Source organism: Electrona antarctica (genome assembly GCF_951216825.1).
Source record: "Electrona antarctica genome assembly, chromosome: 10".
NCBI lineage: Eukaryota > Metazoa > Chordata > Actinopteri > Myctophiformes > Myctophidae > Electrona > Electrona antarctica.
The window spans coordinates 30,550,449-30,569,484 of NC_136791.1; the positions used below are offsets into that span (position 1 = coordinate 30,550,449).

Below are 19,036 nucleotides of genomic sequence, written 5' to 3' on the forward strand. Positions count from 1 at the left end.
TAAACAATGTACAATCATGATTGTATACAATATACAATGAATGCAATTATCATGCAAGCTCAGACGTCAATGAAACGTCATACAGATCTTATATAATACGCTACTGTTAGCTTCACTCCCCGTCCCCCCTCCGATCCTTGTGGCAACGTCATCATAACCACGCGTTGCTTCAGTAAACGATGCATGTTTGTTCTCCGTCTTTGTAGACAGTAAATAAAAGGAGCGAACATTACTCTAAAGATCAGATCGCCTATAAGGCACGCTACAATATAAAATACTTGTACTGCCATGCGTGCATGCCTGCTACGATACATTTGTACTGCACCAACCAACCGATCGACACCAACCCCCCCCTCCAGCCCTTAGCCAGCACCAATGCACCGACCAACACCATTAGCCAGCACCTTCGGTGCTGGCTAATGGCTGGGGGCCATCGTGGTGAGTCATTCTGGCGTCATGATCTGACTAGTAGTAGTAATTATCCAAGCATCTATTTGTAGCGATCATCTTATGATTTCTGATCACTATAGAAGGGCATTTTCTACAATAAGATTACCTCAAAACATTCCGGGTTGATCGTCTTCTTCAATGGTTTCCCGGTATAGCTCATCGGACGACGATGGGGAGACAATGAAAAAAGGAGGGAGGGAGCAGCGAGTCTCGCTGTAAGCACTGGACCAGGGCTACTCCGCCTGGAGAAGGCGACTGGGACGCGTATGGATCAATACTACTACCACAAAACTCGCTCAAATAAATAGTACTGCTTTCAACTTTTTCTGCTAGAAAATCGCTCGGGCGAGACGGCAAACAGGCAAAACAATGAAAACTATGAAGACTCCCTCTGCCCCCACTGTTTACAGGGGGTGGGACCAGCTTCCAATGGCAACACGTACACGTGTGTCACGTGACACGGGTTTTCTGGGTAATGTAGTTGGAATATAAGCTCAGGAATTTAAACAGCGCTTCGGAGCATATTAATATGTTTAGATTCATCAAAAACTGTGAAGACGCCAATTGGCGTCATTGATCATTTACGGAATTCTGATGAAGACGCCAATTGGCGTCTTTCATCTTCTAAGGGTTAAGAAAATAATGTTTGAGCGACGCTAGCTGCTCCTATGCACAGCTTTGTGTGCATGTGTGTCTGATGTTCAAGGTTCAAGGTTCAAGGTTAGCTTTATTGTCCCTTGCGGGAAATTTTGCAGCCAGATAATAGTAAAAGAATACACACAACAAACAACATTCAAAACAAGACTATTAGATCTAAGAACAGGGCACTAGAGACATTGACAATAGTAGCAAAGTCTGCAAAAGTGCATTAGTGGGCAATATGTGCAAAGAGGCAAGAATAAAGTGCTATCTGCTGTTCAGCAGATGAATAGCAGCCGGGGCAAAGGATAGTTTGAACCGATTAGTCTTTGTGGTGTAGCACCCTCAGCCGACGACCTGAGGGCAACAGTTCAAACTCAGACCTAAGTGGGTGATCCGAGACCTCCAGGAGGGAGGAGGCTCTCTTCCGTACTCAAGTCTGTCCGTTTGAGTACAGAATGTGCTCAGCTGATTGGCTGAGCACGGAATGTGCTCAGCTGATTGGCTGAGCACGGAATGTGATGTATACGATGATGTACGATGATAAGAGCGCCGCTCACTTCACACACGTGTGATTTTCTAATTAAATATCATAACAGTTTTCGCAAAACAGAAAAGACATAACACTTTTAAGTATCTGATGCTTACTGTGCCTTATTATTACTTTTCATCCTAACCAAGTTACCACAGATTCAATTCAATTGAATAATGCATAAACTAATATTCCTGCATGATTTGTGGATGTGATGATGCTGCAAGCCATTAGAGCACATCTCCATCTAAATGAACATCTGGCTTCTTGTTGCTGGTACTAGCTACCTTGCTCCATCACCATCTGCTATGAGGTTGTTGGAAGCACCAAGGAAGACATACAAGCTCATTACAGCACTCACAACGGCTAAATGTAGAAGTAAAGCTCTTGTATAATCAATGCCATCATGCTTTGAATAGCTGTTGTACAGCCCTTATTCTATAGCCCTGGGAGCCTTTTAAAAGTAATAATAATAATCATTTTCTCATAGCTGAACTTGACTTTGTGTTAACAGCTTGTTTTGCAGAAAAAACTCCATGATGCTCCTCTTCTCTTGTGTATAAAACGCTCAGTCTCAGTGTTTCTCCGTCTAGCCCCCCTCGTCTCGTTACGTTGCTAACATTTTCTCCCGTCTTTGTTGTTGTCCCACAGATCCGACGGGTCCAGCTGTCCTCCTGAATTAGCAGTGTGCTGTGAAAGGAGAACGCAGCGCTCCTCTCCGCTGTGCTTCAACACGTCTCAGACACTCGTCCTTGACACCCAAATGGTGCGCGTCTGTCGCCGTGCCAGCGGCCCTCTGTGAGTTATGGACTTGTGACAACGGTCGGTCCACTGACTCCGGAGAAAGGATCTCCCCCCCCCCCCCCCTCCCCCCTCCGGACACCGATGAGCGACTTGCATCATGTAAAGACGAGGAGGGGTGCCGAGTGTCGTCTGCTCCACAAAGAGTCCGCCAACAGGATATGAGTATTTTGAGCCCCTGTGACAGACAACAAATCAAACGTCGAGCGACGTGGGAACCGCGGTGAGGCCCTGCAGAGAGGCACCCCACCCCAACGCCATGCAACCAGAGGAGCTGTTCAGCAGGAAACACAAAGCCCTGAACGGTGGGAGCATGGGACCACCGGCCTCCAGTAGTGCACAGGGGATGTGCGACGGCAGCGGGGGGAAAACCAACGGCGCACCGGCCATGCCCAAGATGGGAGTCCGAGCCCGGGTGACCGAATGGCCCCCCAGGAAGGACGGGTGGGACGGTCGGCCCCCGCCCAACTACGTCATAACGTCCTACCAGAACGGCCAGCAAGACCAGACGATCATGGAGTTGCTACAGGAGGAGCAGAGCGAGCCGGTCTCCCTGGACTCGGACTACTCGGACGACCGGTACACGCTGAGCGACCTGCTCGGCGGCGGCGGCCACCCCTCCCCGCTGAAGTCGGGCCTGCACCCCATCCGCCAGCGCAGCAACAGCGACGTCACCATCAGCGACATCGACTCGGAGGACGTCATGATGGACCAGAACGCCGTCAACCCCAACACGGGCGCCTCGCTGCACCGCGAGTACGGCAGCACGTCGTCCATCGACCGGCAGGGCCTCATGGGCACCGGCGCCGACGGCTTCTTCACCATGCTCCGGGGCTACCGGGTCATGGACGCCGCCGCCGACCACCGCAGCGTCCCGCCCATGGGCTTCCCCGAGCTGCTGCGCTTTGACGCCGCCCTCTCCCCCAGCCTGCAGACGGCGGCCCAGATCTCCCGGGGCGAGATAGTCCACGTTGTGGGCGGCGGTGGCTACGACTACATAGACAGCTCGCTGCTCTACGGCCGCGGCTGCGGTGGAGAGAGGGGCGGCGAGAAGGAGTCCTTCATGCGACGGCTCAAGTCGGACTCGTCGGAGACGTCGCTGTTCCGGAAGCTGCGCGCCATCAAGAGCGAGAGCGACGCGCTGCGCCTCTCCATGGAGGAGGACCGGCGGCCGCTCAGCTTCCAGAAGTGCTTCGCCCACTACGACGTGCAGAGCGTGCTGTTCAACATCAGCGAGGCCGTGGCGAGCAGAGCCACGCTGAGCCACCAGAGGAAGAACACCACCACGGGGGCCTCGGCCGCGTCGGCCGGAGGGGGAGCAGCCGGAGGAGGAGTGACGCCGTGCGGCGGTGATGGAGGGCTGTCGGTATGTGATGGGGAAAAAAAGTCACTCACATTTAAGCAATATAACTCGAGGGTGTGGTTTAACGTAATTATTGCCACTTCAGTGATGCTTGCGGAACTCAACTACGTCTCGTTCCTGACCGCATCACTGTCGTGGCAATAATCACGTTAAACCACACCCTCTCGTGTAATGTTGCAATTATACAACAGTTACCCTTAAAACTAAGAAAATCGCTGAAAAAACATATTTTTTTAATGACAGATGTAGTCACTACGACCACAAATGTCCCAAGAAACTAGCTAGCCTAGCCACCGAGTTTGCTGCGCTCTGGAAAAACAGAGCAGCTGAATTCTTTGTTTTGATTAGGTGTGGAGTGGTGCTCGTTTGAACCACGGCTAGAAGGCTGTTTCAACCAATCAGATTGCTTCCTCGAAACGACCTGTTTCTTAACCCATTTAGACCTGAGGACGATTCTATAAATGCCTTCTAAATCCTGACAATTTTCTGAAAAACACTATGTTTCTATGTGTCAGTGGTGCTCAAACCTTTTCATGTCAAGGACCCCCAAATATATATATAATTGGCCGCTGAGCCCCATCTGAAAATATGTTGTTCCAGGAACCCCCCCAGAAGCAAACATTTGAGTTAAAAACGTTGGCTCTGAAAGAATATATATTCAAGGATTTGCACTACATTTCCATGATTTACGTGAGCATTAACGCGCTAGTTTATACTTTCCACCCCCAGGCTTCGTTGGCAGCAGCGTGCGGCCCTCCTCCTCCCGTGTTCGAGTCCCCGCTAGGCAGCAGGGAGGACTTGAACCCCAACAAGGAGAACCTGGACGCCGACGAGGGCGACGGCAAGAGCAGTGGCCTGTTGCACAGCTGCCCGCACTTCCGCAACGAGGTGGGCGGCGAGGGCGAGCGGAGGATCTCCCTCTCAAGAGCCAACAGGTTTGATTGATTTTTTTTTTTTTTTAAGATATATTTTTTGGGCTTTTTCTGCTGATAGGAAAAGTAGATTGTCAGGAAATGGGGAGAGAGATGGGGGGGAAGACATGCGGCACAGACCGTCAGGATCAGGAGTCGAACCCGTGGCACGCTTCCTAGGTGCCCAGATGGTTGAGCTAACGCCCGGGCCATGTTTGGTTGATTTTTCATTCATATATAGTTTGTTAGTTTTGATTTTTTTTTTTTTTTAATTCTAGTTAGTTTTAGGTTCGTTTTTTTTACAGCGGATTTGCTAGTTTTGATTCAGTCTTTTTTTTTCTTTTTTTTTACACAACGCTTAGTTTTAGTTTAGTTTTTAATTTTTATTAGTCTTAGTGTTAGTTTTAGTTTTTTCGGCCCTTTTTCAATCCTGCACCTGACGAAAAGGGCCAGAGTTAAAGATGCAGTGCCACATTTTTTGTATTTTTCATGTGTCTATGAGGTGACAGTACTTCATTAGACACCCTGGATTCGTTTTTATGTGCAATGATGTATTCCCTTTGTATTTAGGGTTTCTTCCTGGAGGCTGAACCCTTGACAGTCAAACGTGCCATTGAAAAAAACTGTAATATAGTGACACATTATCAGCCCCTCCCCTAACCCCTCTCCCTTTATCATACAACTACAGCTGTGGGTGTGGCTTCAGTTCAGGTGGATCACCACCCACCAGGCAAACCAGGGCGTGCCCACATAAAAACGACATTTTAACAAATACCTTACACTTTTTTGAAAAAATTCTTCCTCCTTAGTACCACAGACGAATAACAGTCTAAGTCCACACTATTGATCCATAATATATAAATGATAGATAAGGGTTCAGGACAACGAGGCCTTTTCGTGGAGGGGTCAGTCTGAAATTTGGACTTAGACTGTTTTTCGTCTGTGGTACTATAACAATAAGACCTGATGATCATGTTTTAGTTTGGAAAAAAATCATGGCACTTCATCTTTAAGTATTATTGTGTCATTAGGAACCCGAGAAAAGAATATTCACTTACAGATTAAGCTTATAAATAAATTGACAAACACGAAAACTAAGGACATTTTGTCTATCATTTCAGTTAGTTTTAGTTAGCTTTGTAAACACACATGCAGTACAGTCTCAGTTTAGTTATCGTTTTTCTTTTCCTTTACTAGTTTTTAGTTATCGTTTTTCTTTTCCTTTCTCCGTAAGTTTCAGTTTTTTTTATTTCAATTTTAGTTTTCTCTGTAGTTTTAGTTATAATCAGTGTTGTTTTTGGCAGCAAATTTCTATTTTAGTTTTAGTCATAGTCTCTTGAATAGTTTTCATTTAGTTTTAGTTACATTTTAGTCACCTTGGATGTTTTAGTGTTAGTCTAGTTTTAGTCGATTAAATCTAAGGTTGATTTAGTCGAACAAAATGTATTTTGGCGGGCCTTGATGCCGTCATAATGACGGCATCAAGGCGCTACGACACGTTGTGGGCTTGTAGATCGACTATTTTCAGCATGCAACTAATTGTAAAATGACTTATAGTGGATCTCTTGTCCACTAGTCCCTTCCTAACATTTTAGTCTAGTTGTTATTTGTTGACGAAATTGTCAGTATATTTAGTCTTATAGTTTTAGTCATCATAGCAGTTTCCATTTAGTTTTCGTCAGTGAAAAAAGGTAGTCGACGAACATTTTTCTTCTTGGTTTTAGTCAACAAAAACAACACTAAAGACTATAATAACCTTGCGACAGCGCCAACAACAACTACTCGGGTGGTGGCGGTGGCGGCGGCGGCGGTGGCGGAGGAGGAGGAGGTGAGAGCAGCTGCTCCTTCGAGTCCTCGCTGAGCTCCCACTGCACCAACGCCGGCGTGTCGGTGCTGGAGGTGCCGCGCGAGAGCCAGCCCATCCACCGAGAGAAGGTCAAGCGATACATCATCGAGCACATCGACCTGGGAGCATACTACTACCACAAGTTCTTCTACGGAAAAGGTGAGTTATTATTGGCCAGTGTTGTGTTTTTATAACCAGCGGTCATTGGAGAGTTGATATAACCAAAAGGACCCGTATAGATCTTTAACTCTTGAGAGTGTAAAATGAAACCAAATCTGGACCCTTCCGGGTCCATTTGGTTTCATTTTACACTCAATAGTTAAACTATTGTTAAGCATTAGTACTTAATTTACAAGGAGTCTACACAATAGAGAATGTAAAATAATGGTTATCTTGATCAATAATTGTTATCTCTCCTACATCAATATGGAATTGTGGACAAATCTTATCTGCCGATAACAATTAACGTTCCTTAGTTCTGCTAGGCTAAATCTCATCAAATGGTGGTTCCGTGGCTCAATAAATGCAAAATACATAATGGGCCTTGATATGAAAAAGGTTGAAAAGCACAGAGTGTATTGGGATGGCTGCACACGTGGTCTGTGCCTCCGCAGGGGCGGTCGGGCAGGTGATTCAGGGGAGGGTATGAATGACACATTGTTGAGGATTAGCACCGTCTCTACAGGCTAATAAATCCTAAATCGCTCTGTTTTCACTTCGCGAAACAATACCGCCGTATTGTGAGGGAGAGCTCCTACAGAGTGAAACGGCCCCTCATCAGATTTCCCTGACGGCCCAGTTATTTTAGTAGCGCTAGATTATATGAAGCGTCCGAACAATAGAGCACTTTGTGTCGGGTGTGAGGGTGTGCCTTTCACTTCCTCGGGAGGAGACGAGTGTCCGTGTCCTCCTTGCGATATGGCCCTCGGCCCCGTAGACGCTGTGATCAGTGGAGTGCGAGGTGAGTCGGTGTGTGTGTGTGTGTGTGTGTGTGTGTGTGTGTGTGTGTGTGTGTGTGTGTGTGTGTGTGTGAGTTGCAGCTGTCCCCCCCAAGGGAGACTCTGGAGCGTGAGCACTCCTCACATGAAACCGTTGGGGTCATCAAAACCATGCCAAGGTCCCTGCACTCATTAAAAAAAGGGCCCATCGGCCCATCCCTGACCCGTAGGCACCGTGAATGCGTAACTGTTGTCCCGCCCCCCACCCCTCTGTCTACTGTGTGTCTCTCTGTTCATAGTGTATTGGATTACCCGTTCTGAAGTAAGGTAGTCCCCACAAGAAAAACAGCTGCTTCACCTTTTCTTTCACGCTGAGACGTTCTTCACAACACTGGACAGTGTTTAACCACATGATGACCTGGGAACGATTCTGCAAATGTCTTCCAAATCCTGACAGTTTTCTGAAAAACCCTATGTTTCTATGTCAGTCGTTCTCAAACATTTTCATGTCAAGGACCCCAAATATATATGACATTGGCTGCCGACCCCCATCTGAAAATATGTTGTTCCAGGGACCTCCCCAGAAGCAAAGATTTGAGTTAAATTGTAAGATTTCAGGCACATTTTCACGATTTTTCAAAAATAGCAGACCTACAAGTTCATAGCGTGGCACTCGGTGCCGCACTATGAGCTTGTAGGAGCTCATAGCAGATGATCTAATAGTAGATCAGCTATTTTCGCTGAAGATATTTAGTGTACGGCGAAAACAGGAGGGGGCCTTGTATTGGGGATCCCTTGGGAATTCAGTCAAACACACACACAGGAAGTTATTGAATATCGACACAAAATATCAGCTGATTAAAGAAATCGGCATCAGCCTTAACAAAAAACGTATTGGTCAGAAAAGTCTATTTATTTTTCCACAAAAAACTGCAACCACTCTATTGTCTCTGGTGGTGTACATACAGTAACAACACTCTATTGTCTCTGGTGGTGTACATACAGACTCTATTGTCTCTGGTGGTGTACATACAGACTCTATTGTCTCTGGTGGTGTACATACAGTAACAACACTCTATTGTCTCTGGTGGTGTACATACAGTAACAACACTCTATTGTCTCTGGTGGTGTACATACAGACTCTATTGTCTCTGGTGGTGTACATACAGTAACAACACTCTATTGTCTCTGGTGGTGTACATACAGACTCTATTGTCTCTGGTGGTGTACATACAGTAACAACACTCTATTGTCTCTGGTGGTGTACTGTACATACAGTAACAACACTGAATTGACCTTTCCATGATTTATGCAGGACGATGTATGAAATGCTGCTTTTCAGATGCCTTTTGAAGCACTCTTAGATTATGCCTTTTTTCCCACTGTACAAACTATTGATTTAAGCCATGACCTTTTTTCCTATGTTTTATTGAAGAGACAGGTCTGTCATCACGTCTGCACACGCACGCACGCACGCACGCACGCACGCACGCACGCACACACACACATCGTCTCCAGTTTATGGCAGGCTTTTATCACCCTGAAGTGATCTTTGATCCCATTGATTTCCTAAAGGCCTCTGTCCCCCATGGCTACAGGAGAGAGCATCTCTAGGCTGCTGTGAAGGAGGCAGTGGCCATCCATATAGCATATATGGTCATACATAGACATATGGACTGCATAGGAGAACATAATGGTAGTATTTGTGTTACAATGCCCGTCCGCGCGGCCACTCGGAAAGCATGCCTGTTTGGAACAGGACGATTGCCAGTGCTGGAAAAAGTACTCCAATGTGTTACTTAAGTAAAAGTATCAATATTGCAATATAAAATGTTGTACAAGTCCGGAATTCAGCTTATGCTTTGACATAAATTGTACGTATTAAGTACAGCAGCACTTAAGTAAAAGTACTTAGTTACTTACTGTATGAACCACTGACGATTGCTTTGCTTCCAATATTGCTACTGCCAGTGTTGTTCACGGGGGGGGGGGGGGGGGGGGGGGGGGGGCTGTTTGGAGCTTGTGGTCATTTGGAACGCGTGGCCATTTAGAGTGGGCCGATTGCTTGGCCCCTGGAAGCGTTGTCGAGAGCCGTGGTATGGCTGCATTCTTGGAGAACTGCTTTCACTCGACACAGTTCTCCCCTTTTGTCCCCAGCAATGCTACCAGCAATGCTACCAGCAATGCTACCAGCAATGCTACCAGCAATGCTACCTGCCACGTGTGAGGTTGAGCTGGTCTCCAAAAATGCACAGGACATTGAGGACAATCATACATACAAACAGAGAATCTATGAAATGTATTCTATTATATAGGTAGATAGTAGAGATGCACCCAATGGGAAATTCTTGGCCGTAACCGAATACCGGATATAGGAAACAGTTGGCCGAAAACTGAATACAGAATAATATTATTAATATTATATATCTTTTATTTAGTTTTATTACCAGTTTTTGTACCATTGCCGTACCTTTGTTGTAGAGCTACATGATAATGGCAAAAGACACGTCAATACAAGAAAACAGTAGGTTACGAAAGGTAACCGTCGTCCTCTCTTTGACTATTCGGTTTCGGCTCTAAAATCAACCGAACAGAATACCGAATATTCGGCTATTCGGCTGAATAGTTTCGGTGGCCGAATATTCAGTGCATCCCTAGAATAGAAGAGTTATTGCACCATTTTAACGTTTTTAAACTATTTAAGCGCTGGAGTGCAATAACGATAGTCTGCTTGCCTATAGGCAACCACACTAATAACATTAAGAGTGGGGACATACATTGAGTGTCAAATTGCCATAGAGAGGTAGAGAGAGGTTATGACATTATGACAAAAGGGCACCATGTTTTCTAGATGGGAGCAGAGCTGGCTAGCTATACAAAACACTCAACTAGTCTGGTTTAGACCACTGCACAGGAGATCCAACCCAATCATGACAAAGTAACAATTGATTCATTAACCATTAAAAATTGCAGATCTCTCTCGGATGTTGCAGATCGGTTATTTTCAGCGAGCGACAGCGTCGTATGACAAAATATATATATAATATATAGGCTGTAGGATGGCCCAGGCTGTGCACATATGCACCCTTCCTACACCATGTGACCTTCTGCCTCGTGGAGCATTTCCCATCAGCTCCAATGTGCCAGACGAGCCTCGCATTCCTCAAATTCTTTGTCCATATTTCGCTTGCTATGGTTCATATATTATTCATGTCGATATGACCTCCGCCCCGTTGTTGAGGGTACACCGATACCAGCGCAGTGTATTGACATGGCACGCCCCGGATGGCTGCTGCAAGGGGCCTAGCTGGATGGCTGCTGTAAGGGGCCTAGCTGGATGGCTGCTGTAAGGGGCCTAGCTGGATGGCTGCTGCAAGGGGCCTAGCTGGATGGCTGCTGCAAGGGGCCTAGCTGGATGGCTGCTGTAAGGGGCCTAGCTGGATGGCTGCTGCAAGGGGCCTAGCTGGATGGCTGCTGTAAGGCGCCTAGCTGGCTGCTGTAAGGGGCCTAGCTGGATGGCTGCTGTAAGGGGCCTAGCTGGATGGCTGCTGTAAGGGGCCTAGCTGGATGGCTGCTGCAAGGGGCCTAGCTGGATGGCTGCTGTAAGGCGCCTAGCTGGCTGCTGTAAGGGGCCTAGCTGGATGGCTGCTGTAAGGGGCCTAGCTGGATGGCTGCTGTAAGGCGCCTAGCTGGCTGCTGTAAGGGGCCTGGCTGCTGTAAGGGGCCTGGATGGCTGCTGTAAGGGGCCTAGCTGGCTGCTGTAAGGGGCCTGGATGGCTGCTGTAAGGGGCCTGGATGGCTGCTGTAAGGGGCCTGGCTGGCTGCTGTAAGGGGCCTGGATGGCTGCTGTAAGGGGCCTAGCTGGCTGCTGTAAGGGGCCTAGCTGGCTGCTGTAAGGGGCCTAGCTGGCTGCTGTAAGGGGCCTAGCTGGCTGCTGTAAGGGGCCTGGATGGCTGCTGTAAGGGGCCTAGCTGGCTGCTGTAAGGGGCCTAGCTGGCTGCTGTAAGGGGCCTAGCTGGCTGCTGTAAGGAGCCTGGATGGCTGCTGTAAGGGGCCTGGCTGGCTGCTGTAAGGGGCCTGGATGGCTGCTGTAAGGGGCCTAGCTGGCTGCTGTAAGGGGCCTGGATGGCTGCTGTAAGGGGCCTAGCTGGCTGCTGTAAGGGGCCTGGATGGCTGCTGTAAGGGGCCTGGATGGCTGCTGTAAGGGGCCTAGCTGGCTGCTGTAAGGGGCCTGGCTGGCTGCTGTAAGGGGCCTGGATGGCTGCTGTAAGGGGCCTGGATGGCTGCTGCAAGGGGCCTAGCTGGCTGCTGTAAGGGGCCTGGCTGGCTGCTGTAAGGGGCCTGGATGGCTGCTGTAAGGGGCCTGGCTGGCTGCTGTAAGGGGCCTGGATGGCTGCTGCAAGGGGCCTAGCTGGATGGCTGCTGTAAGGCGCCTAGCTGGCTGCAGTAAGGGGCCTAGCTGGCTGCTGTAAGGGGCCTAGCTGGCTGCTGTAAGGGGCCTGGCTGGCTGCTGTAAGGGGCCTAGCTGGCTGCTGTAAGGGGCCTAGCTGGATGGCTGCTGCAAGGGGCCTAGCTGGCTGCTGTAAGGGGCCTAGCTGGATGGCTGCTGCAAGGGGCCTAGCTGGCTGCTGTAAGGGGCCTAGCTGGCTGCTGTAAGGGGGCTAGCTGGATGGCTGCCGCAAGGGGCCTAGCTGGCTGCTGTAAGGGGCCTAGCTGGATGGCTGCTGCAAGGGGCCTAGCTGGATGGCTGCTGTAAGGGGCCTAGCTGGATGGCTGCTGTAAGGGGCCTAGCTGGCTGGCTGCTGTAAGGGGCCTAGCTGGATGGCTGCTGTAAGGGGCCTAGCTGGATGGCTGCTGCAAGGGGCCTAGCTGGCTGCTGTAAGGGGCCTAGCTGGCTGCTGTAAGGGGGCTAGCTGGATGGCTGCCGCAAGGGGCCTAGCTGGCTGCTGTAAGGGGCCTAGCTGGATGGCTGCTGCAAGGGGCCTAGCTGGATGGCTGCTGTAAGGGGCCTAGCTGGATGGCTGCTGTAAGGGGCCTAGCTGGCTGGCTGCTGTAAGGGGCCTAGCTGGATGGCTGCTGTAAGGGGCCTAGCTGGATGGCTGCTGTAAGGGGCCTAGCTGGCTGGCTGCTGTAAGGGGCCTAGCTGGATGGCTGCTGTAAGGGGCCTAGCTGGCTGCTGTAAGGGGCCTAGCTGGATGGCTGCTGCAAGGGGCCTAACTGGCTGCTGTAAGGGGCCTAGCTGGATGGCTGCTGCAAGGGGCCTAGCTGGCCCTCTTTTTGGAAGTCTGAGATGCTTTCAGATCGTCTGTGCTGCCCCGAATCCCCTGGTGAGGTTTTTCTTTTGTTGTGGGCTGCTGGATCCTGGGGTCTTTCTATCTGGCTTTAGCCTGGATTAGGGGCTGTTTGCTTTAGGCACTGCTGTGCCTACGCAAAGCCCTGCCCCTGTCCATACCCCCCCCCCCCCCCCATGCACACACCCCACCCTGTGTGCACTCTCACTCCTGGTTTGTTTGTTGAGAGAAAGGGAGCAAACAGGTTCATTTTCATCCCATTGTTAATTGACTGTAATGTACATGTCTTCTCCTATCTCGGTTATTGTTTCACAGATATCTGTTAACGATTTCAGGAGGCTTACACAGAAAAATCCTCACTCAATCCATACATTTGTACAAAAACATTGTTTACTGTATAATAGTGTCTGTCTGTCTGTCTGTATACACTCCATAATCAAATGTTGTCATGTTGATAAACTCTGTAAGCATCTGAACACTGCAAAAAAACGTTAAGCCGATTCTCAGATCCTAAGTGAAATGAGCATCATCTCCTTTCTCTGTGTCCTATGGCTTGTTCTTTTAAATGCTGTTGCCATAACAAAGAGAATGAGGTCAAATCAGCCACACGAGGGGGGATTCTAATCTGAAGTGGAACCCTGCTGTTCTCCGTAATCAGGGATCAACAAATCTGCCAGAGAGGACAGACAGGGCCATGGCCTCTTAAAACCATTCGCACTTTTAATCATTTTATCAATTATCAGAACGAATCTCTGTATGTCTGTCTTTCGGACTTTCCCATATCAGGAGAGCCGTTCATCCGATCGATTTCACACTTTGTGGGTATATTGCTGAGGACCTAAGGGAGAGCCGTGTCGAGTGTGAAGTCGATTGGATGAGCGATTCTCGACGATAACGCTGCAAAACAGACGTCTTCTACCTTTCTAGGTCTATGCTCCAAACAGCCATGCACTCTGAATGGCCACGTCACGAATAACGCTGCAAATAATACCTGGTGGATTTCTCAATATTAAATCCCACATACAATGTCATGGTTTATTTTTGTGTGTGTGTGGTCTTTTTCATGAAAACTATTTCCATTTTTGTTTTAATTCTAAGTGGACGTGTTCTCTCCCTGCAGAGCATCAGAACTATTTTGGGGTGGATGAGAACCTGGGCCCCGTGGCAGTCAGCATCCGCAGGGAGAAACTGGACGAGGGGAAGGAGAAAGATGGAATGCAGCACAACTACCGGGTCACCTTCAGAACCAGCCAGGTACATTTATGTGTTCTAATTATGCTCTGCTTTTCACTACTACTGTGTGTTTATAAGGAAATAAACAACATATAACAAAGGTGTTTAACCGCTTTCAACCTGGGCATGTCATTATAGGCAAAACTAGCCTCGGTATCCAGGCTTTTATTTTCGTTCGCATTCGGCTCAACAACGAAAGCCTGGGGGAACGAGACACATTTCCTGGTCTAGGAGTGGGAGTGAACTACAGTGCAGAGGGGGCGTCGCTCCAAATATGGTGACGTCAGCTTTCTCTGCGGTTTTCTACCAGGGATGGATAGGAGGGGCGGAGCCGAGGGGAGCGGGGGCGGGCGCTCAGATCAGTGAACCAATAGGATCCAACGCTGTGATCCCGGTGGCACCCGCCCCTCTATACCAGAAATCACTCTGGCAGGGCCAGGCTAAGGCAAAACAAAATAAGCTAAATTAGTCAAATGTACATCGTTTGGCATTGCGGTGGATTGTGTACAGCTTTGACCGGCGCTTTATTAATCCTAGTTTGATCCGTTTATTTATTCTAATTTCTTTATTATTACATTGAAACTGATGATTTGTGTATTGCGATCAAATCCTAAGTTTAAACCTCCCCTGTACCTCTCTCCGGTCTTCTATCCGGTCGTCCATCTCAATAAAGCCATTTATAGAAAAGTGGGACTGGACTGCCCTTCCTTCTTCGCTGCTTATTAAAAATAGATTTCAATAGTTTCATCCTCTGCTCACTGTGAGAGAAACAGTAGCTGGTGGTGATATTTGTCTTATTATAACCTGCGCTCCCAGCTCCACTGGAGAATAAGCTCTCAAAGGACAAGGTTGCTTTCATGGTCGAGATGGAAATGTAATCCTCTCTGGGTTTTGGACTGGACTGGTACTGCTTTAGGTAAGCTCAACAGCAGAGCGTGGTTAAGCAGTGCAAGAAGAGTGCAGGAATGTTGAAGGAGTACCTAAAAACAAAGTGGAGACCTCCTCTCTCTTTTCTCTTTTCTCCACTCCCCTCTCTCAACTCTCCCCCCCTTTCTGCTCTCTCTCTCCTCTTTGTGGCTAAATGGGCTGTATATACATAGGCATGGCATACACGCCATTTTGGAAAAAACTTGGGCCACTTCCCTATACTTCCTTCACCGGTGTTAAAGATGATACTAATGAAGGCTCTGTTCCATTCTGGTCAAACAGAGTCAGGGTGCTGCTATTGTGCAGTGTTGGCTCACTGGAAACACTCCGCTACCCCAGTGGGTCTCAAAGTGTCCTTGACTGTGCTCCAAATGGCCCTGTACAGGTGTGTAACTCGGAGATAGTATACTCCAAGTTATGGGGGTCCTGGAAATTAAAATGTTTGAAAACCACTGTACACTAAATGGAACAGCTAGAGCCTTAAATATTTTCAGTATGGGCAGCGGTGGCTCAGGGGTAGAGTGGCTGGATGGGAACCGCAAGGTTGCCTGTTCGACCCCAGGCTCCCCCAGAGTTAGTGTCGAAGTGCCCTTGAGCAAGACACTGAACCCCTAATTGCTCCCGATGGATGTGCTAGTTGGTACCTTGCATGGTTTCCGCCGCCATCGGTGTATGAATGTGTGTGTCAATGGGTGGCACAATCAATGTAAAGCGCCACTATATGAATGCACCATTTACCATTTATCATGCGTAACAGCTGTGAAGGAAGTAGGGAAGTGGCCCGGAAGTAGGAAGAGTTATTCTGTGTGCATACTGTACGTATAGCCCATTCTGACAGTGTAGCTGTAGCAGAAGGAAAGGAATCTCTCCCCCCTTTCTCTCCTTTGTGGCTAAATTAAAGGAGGTCAGTGATATAAAGCTGTGTGACTCACTCCGTCAGTCAGTCATGCAAACACTGATGCAATCTATCAGAGAGTTGGCTTTTGATCCAGCAGTTCAACAACACATCACACATCGTGAACATTAAGTGTGCATCGTGGGTGTGCACACAATGGCAGTAAATCACGTATGGCCTCGACACACACACACACACACACACACACACACACACACACACACACACACACACACACACACACACACACACAGTCGGTCCCTCATGTACAGAAAGCATTCCATTGATTGATGCCGGGGTGGTCGTATCCTCTGAATAATTCAGGTGAGACAGATGCACCAGGCAGAGAAATGTCACTGATATTAAATGCCAGTCTTGGTTTGAAGCACCGCTCCTCTCTCTCTCTCTCTCTCTCTCTCTCTCTCTCTCTCTCTCTCTCCAGATAAAGGCTGTGTTATCTGGGTCATGCTAGCCCTGCGAGGAACACACATACAGTGTTTCAACTCCCCAATCACTAGAAAGTCTATCTGCATGAACTCATGCAAATCTCTCTCTCTCTCTCTCTCTCTCTGTCTGTCTCTCAGCCGTCCCCTCCTCCTCCCAGAGACTGTAAACTAGTCAGCCTTTCAGCGTGGATATCTGTCAGAGAGCCACTGACGCTGCTCTCAACCATGCCCACTGGCCTCGAAGACAAACTATGAAATGGGACTTATTTAAGCAAGTGTGGCGGGGTGTGCTGTAGCCCAGTGGGGGGTTCATGTAGCAAATCTGAAGCAGTTCAGATCAACTTTTACTGACACATTCATGGTCTGAACAGTAAAATGCTGCTTAACATCGTCTGTGTCGTTAGCCCAGCTCAATTATTCATCAGATGAGTGCCTAATGTTGTCCGTTGGAGCCACTAATGGTGCCTATTGGCCTAAATATTTATATCTCATGACGATGTCATGACTGCATTGCATTACCATCAGCCTACATACAGTATCAGCCTTGTGTGATCCATGTTGTGCCTTATTATTTGACTGCAATGCACCAATTAAAACAAACAGGTTTTATGTCCGTTGTCTAATGCAGGGGTTCTCAACGTGGGTCCGTGGGTCGCGACCCCTTGGGTTGAGAAAAAAAAAAAAGAATTGCAGCTGAATGGCTGGAAAATGGAAATGATTGGACAGTATTATGCGTGTCTTAAGTACCAGGTCTTATGACTTAACTTAAGACCTGAGGCGTGGTCAATGCTGTTTGGCCACTCAGAATAGCCAAATGGCATTGATCACGCCTCCAGGTCTTAAGTTAAGTAATAAGACCTGGTACTTAAGACACGCATAATATTGCCCAATTTACATAGTACATGGTGCATGCATGCATAAACTTTCCATAATGATTATATCTGGTTTCAGTATTCATTTATGATATATTTTCTCTATTATTATTTTTTTTTTAATGTTTTTTTTGCGGCTTTCGCCTTTATTTTATATTTTTTTATAGAGGGACAGACAGTAGGCTAACAGGGAATGGGGGAGAGAGATGGGGGGGTGACATGCAGTAAGGGCCGTCGGGATCGGGAGTCGAACCCGCGGCACAATGCCACAGCCCAGGCCTATTTTCTCTATTATTAAGGTTATTTTTGCAGTCAGTTTGTATTGGTGGTGGGGAAGGGGGGCAGGACGGGGGTCACGAGACATAGCCAAAGCATTTCCGGGGTTCCCCAGCCAAAAACGTTGAGAGCCTGTCTAATGAGGTAATTGCAACAATGTCTGAACTGCAATAGACATGGGCACGCGTCCAGTGTCCTATTAGGTGCACCCTCTGCTTCAAATAACTTTACTGGCATTGCCACCTACAGTACGACACTGGGGTCTACATTTCTTAATGAAAGAGTAGGGAGACCAACAACCACTGCAGATAATAGCCCCACATATGCAGTACTCTGCCACACAGATTGGTTAAAGGAACATTGTATTCATTCAAATGTGTTTGGAATGTGAGATTTAAATGAAAGATAATAAGAATATTTTTGTTTGTGGAGTCGACAACTTGACACACATGGGCGCAAAAGACAGTGGAACTGGGACACGGTGGCACAGTCGGTACTGCTGTCGCCTCACAGCTAGAAGGTCCTGGGTTCGATTCCCGCTTGGATACATTGCAAAGGACCAGTACTCAGTCATTGCAATAGGCAGTATAGTATAATGAACAGAATCGATCTTCAATTCCTCACGTTCTCTCTGTCCTCTTAGCTCACAACGCTCCGCGGGGCCATCCTGGAAGATGCCGTCCCGTCCACAGCGAGACACGGGACAGCGCGGGGACTGCCCCTGAAGGAGGTGCTGGAGTACGTGATCCCTGAGCTCAACATCCAGTGTCTACGGCTGGCCCTCAACTCCCCCAAGGTCGCGGAGCAGCTCCTCAAGCTGGACGAGCAAGGGGTGAGTAACGCCTGTTGGCTTGTTGCAGCGTTCACGTGGATTGAAATGGTGACCACCACTACCACAGCAGTGTTGTTTTTGGCAGCAAATTTCTGTTTTAGTCTCTTGAGTAGTTTCCATTTAGTTTTAGTTGCATTTTTGTCACCTGAAATGTTTTAGGGTTAGTCTAGTTTTAGTTGACTAAATATCATAAGATTTTAGTCGACTAAATCTACAGTTGATTTAGTCGACTAAAATGTATTTTGGTGGGCCTATATGCCGTTGTAATGACTGATTTTACACTTGCTGAAAATAGCCGATCTACAAGCTCGGCGCTGCGACGCGTTGTGAGACGTATACTGGATCTCTTGTCCACTAGTCCCTTCCTAACATTTTAGTCTAGTTGTTATGTGTTGACGAAATTGACAATATATTTAGTCTTAGTTTTAGTCATCATAGCTTAGTTTTCATTTAGTTTCCATTTAGTTTTCATCAGTGAAAAAGGTAGTCGACGAACATTTTTCGTCATAGTTTTAGTCGACAAAAACAACACTGGTGTACTGCCAGGGTGACTCTCTGGTGTCTTTGTAGTTTCTAGGACAAATCCTTTGTCTGGGTCATGGCATTATGTCAAAGATTTGGCTGAGCTCAGCTCCATCCCCCCCCCCTCTCTACTCATAAACACAGTTTCACATAGTGGATGCTGCCACATACAACCTTTTCCAAGGGCACCTTGTTGGGTTCCTGGGTGGTTTTCATTTGAATCCACAGTCTAGCAACAAGGAGTCTCCTTTTCGCTAACCCT

General features: G+C 47.9%; 1 protein-coding gene across 3 annotated transcripts in view; it reads left to right on the forward strand.

The window, feature by feature from the left end:
* Positions 1–19,036, forward strand: part of LOC306931685 (signal-induced proliferation-associated 1-like protein 2) — a 152,438-nt gene that overhangs the window by 53,222 nt on the left and 80,180 nt on the right. For all 3 annotated transcript variants that reach the window (XM_079513228.1, XM_079513229.1, XM_079513230.1), the window contains exons 2-6: positions 2,273–3,788; positions 4,515–4,720; positions 6,463–6,701; positions 13,892–14,025; positions 18,064–18,252. In XM_079513228.1, the coding sequence (XP_079369354.1) occupies positions 2,682–3,788; positions 4,515–4,720; positions 6,463–6,701; positions 13,892–14,025; positions 18,064–18,252 (1,875 nt within the window). In that variant the 5' untranslated portion in view covers positions 2,273–2,681. The remainder of the gene's footprint in view (positions 1–2,272; positions 3,789–4,514; positions 4,721–6,462; positions 6,702–13,891; positions 14,026–18,063; positions 18,253–19,036) is intronic.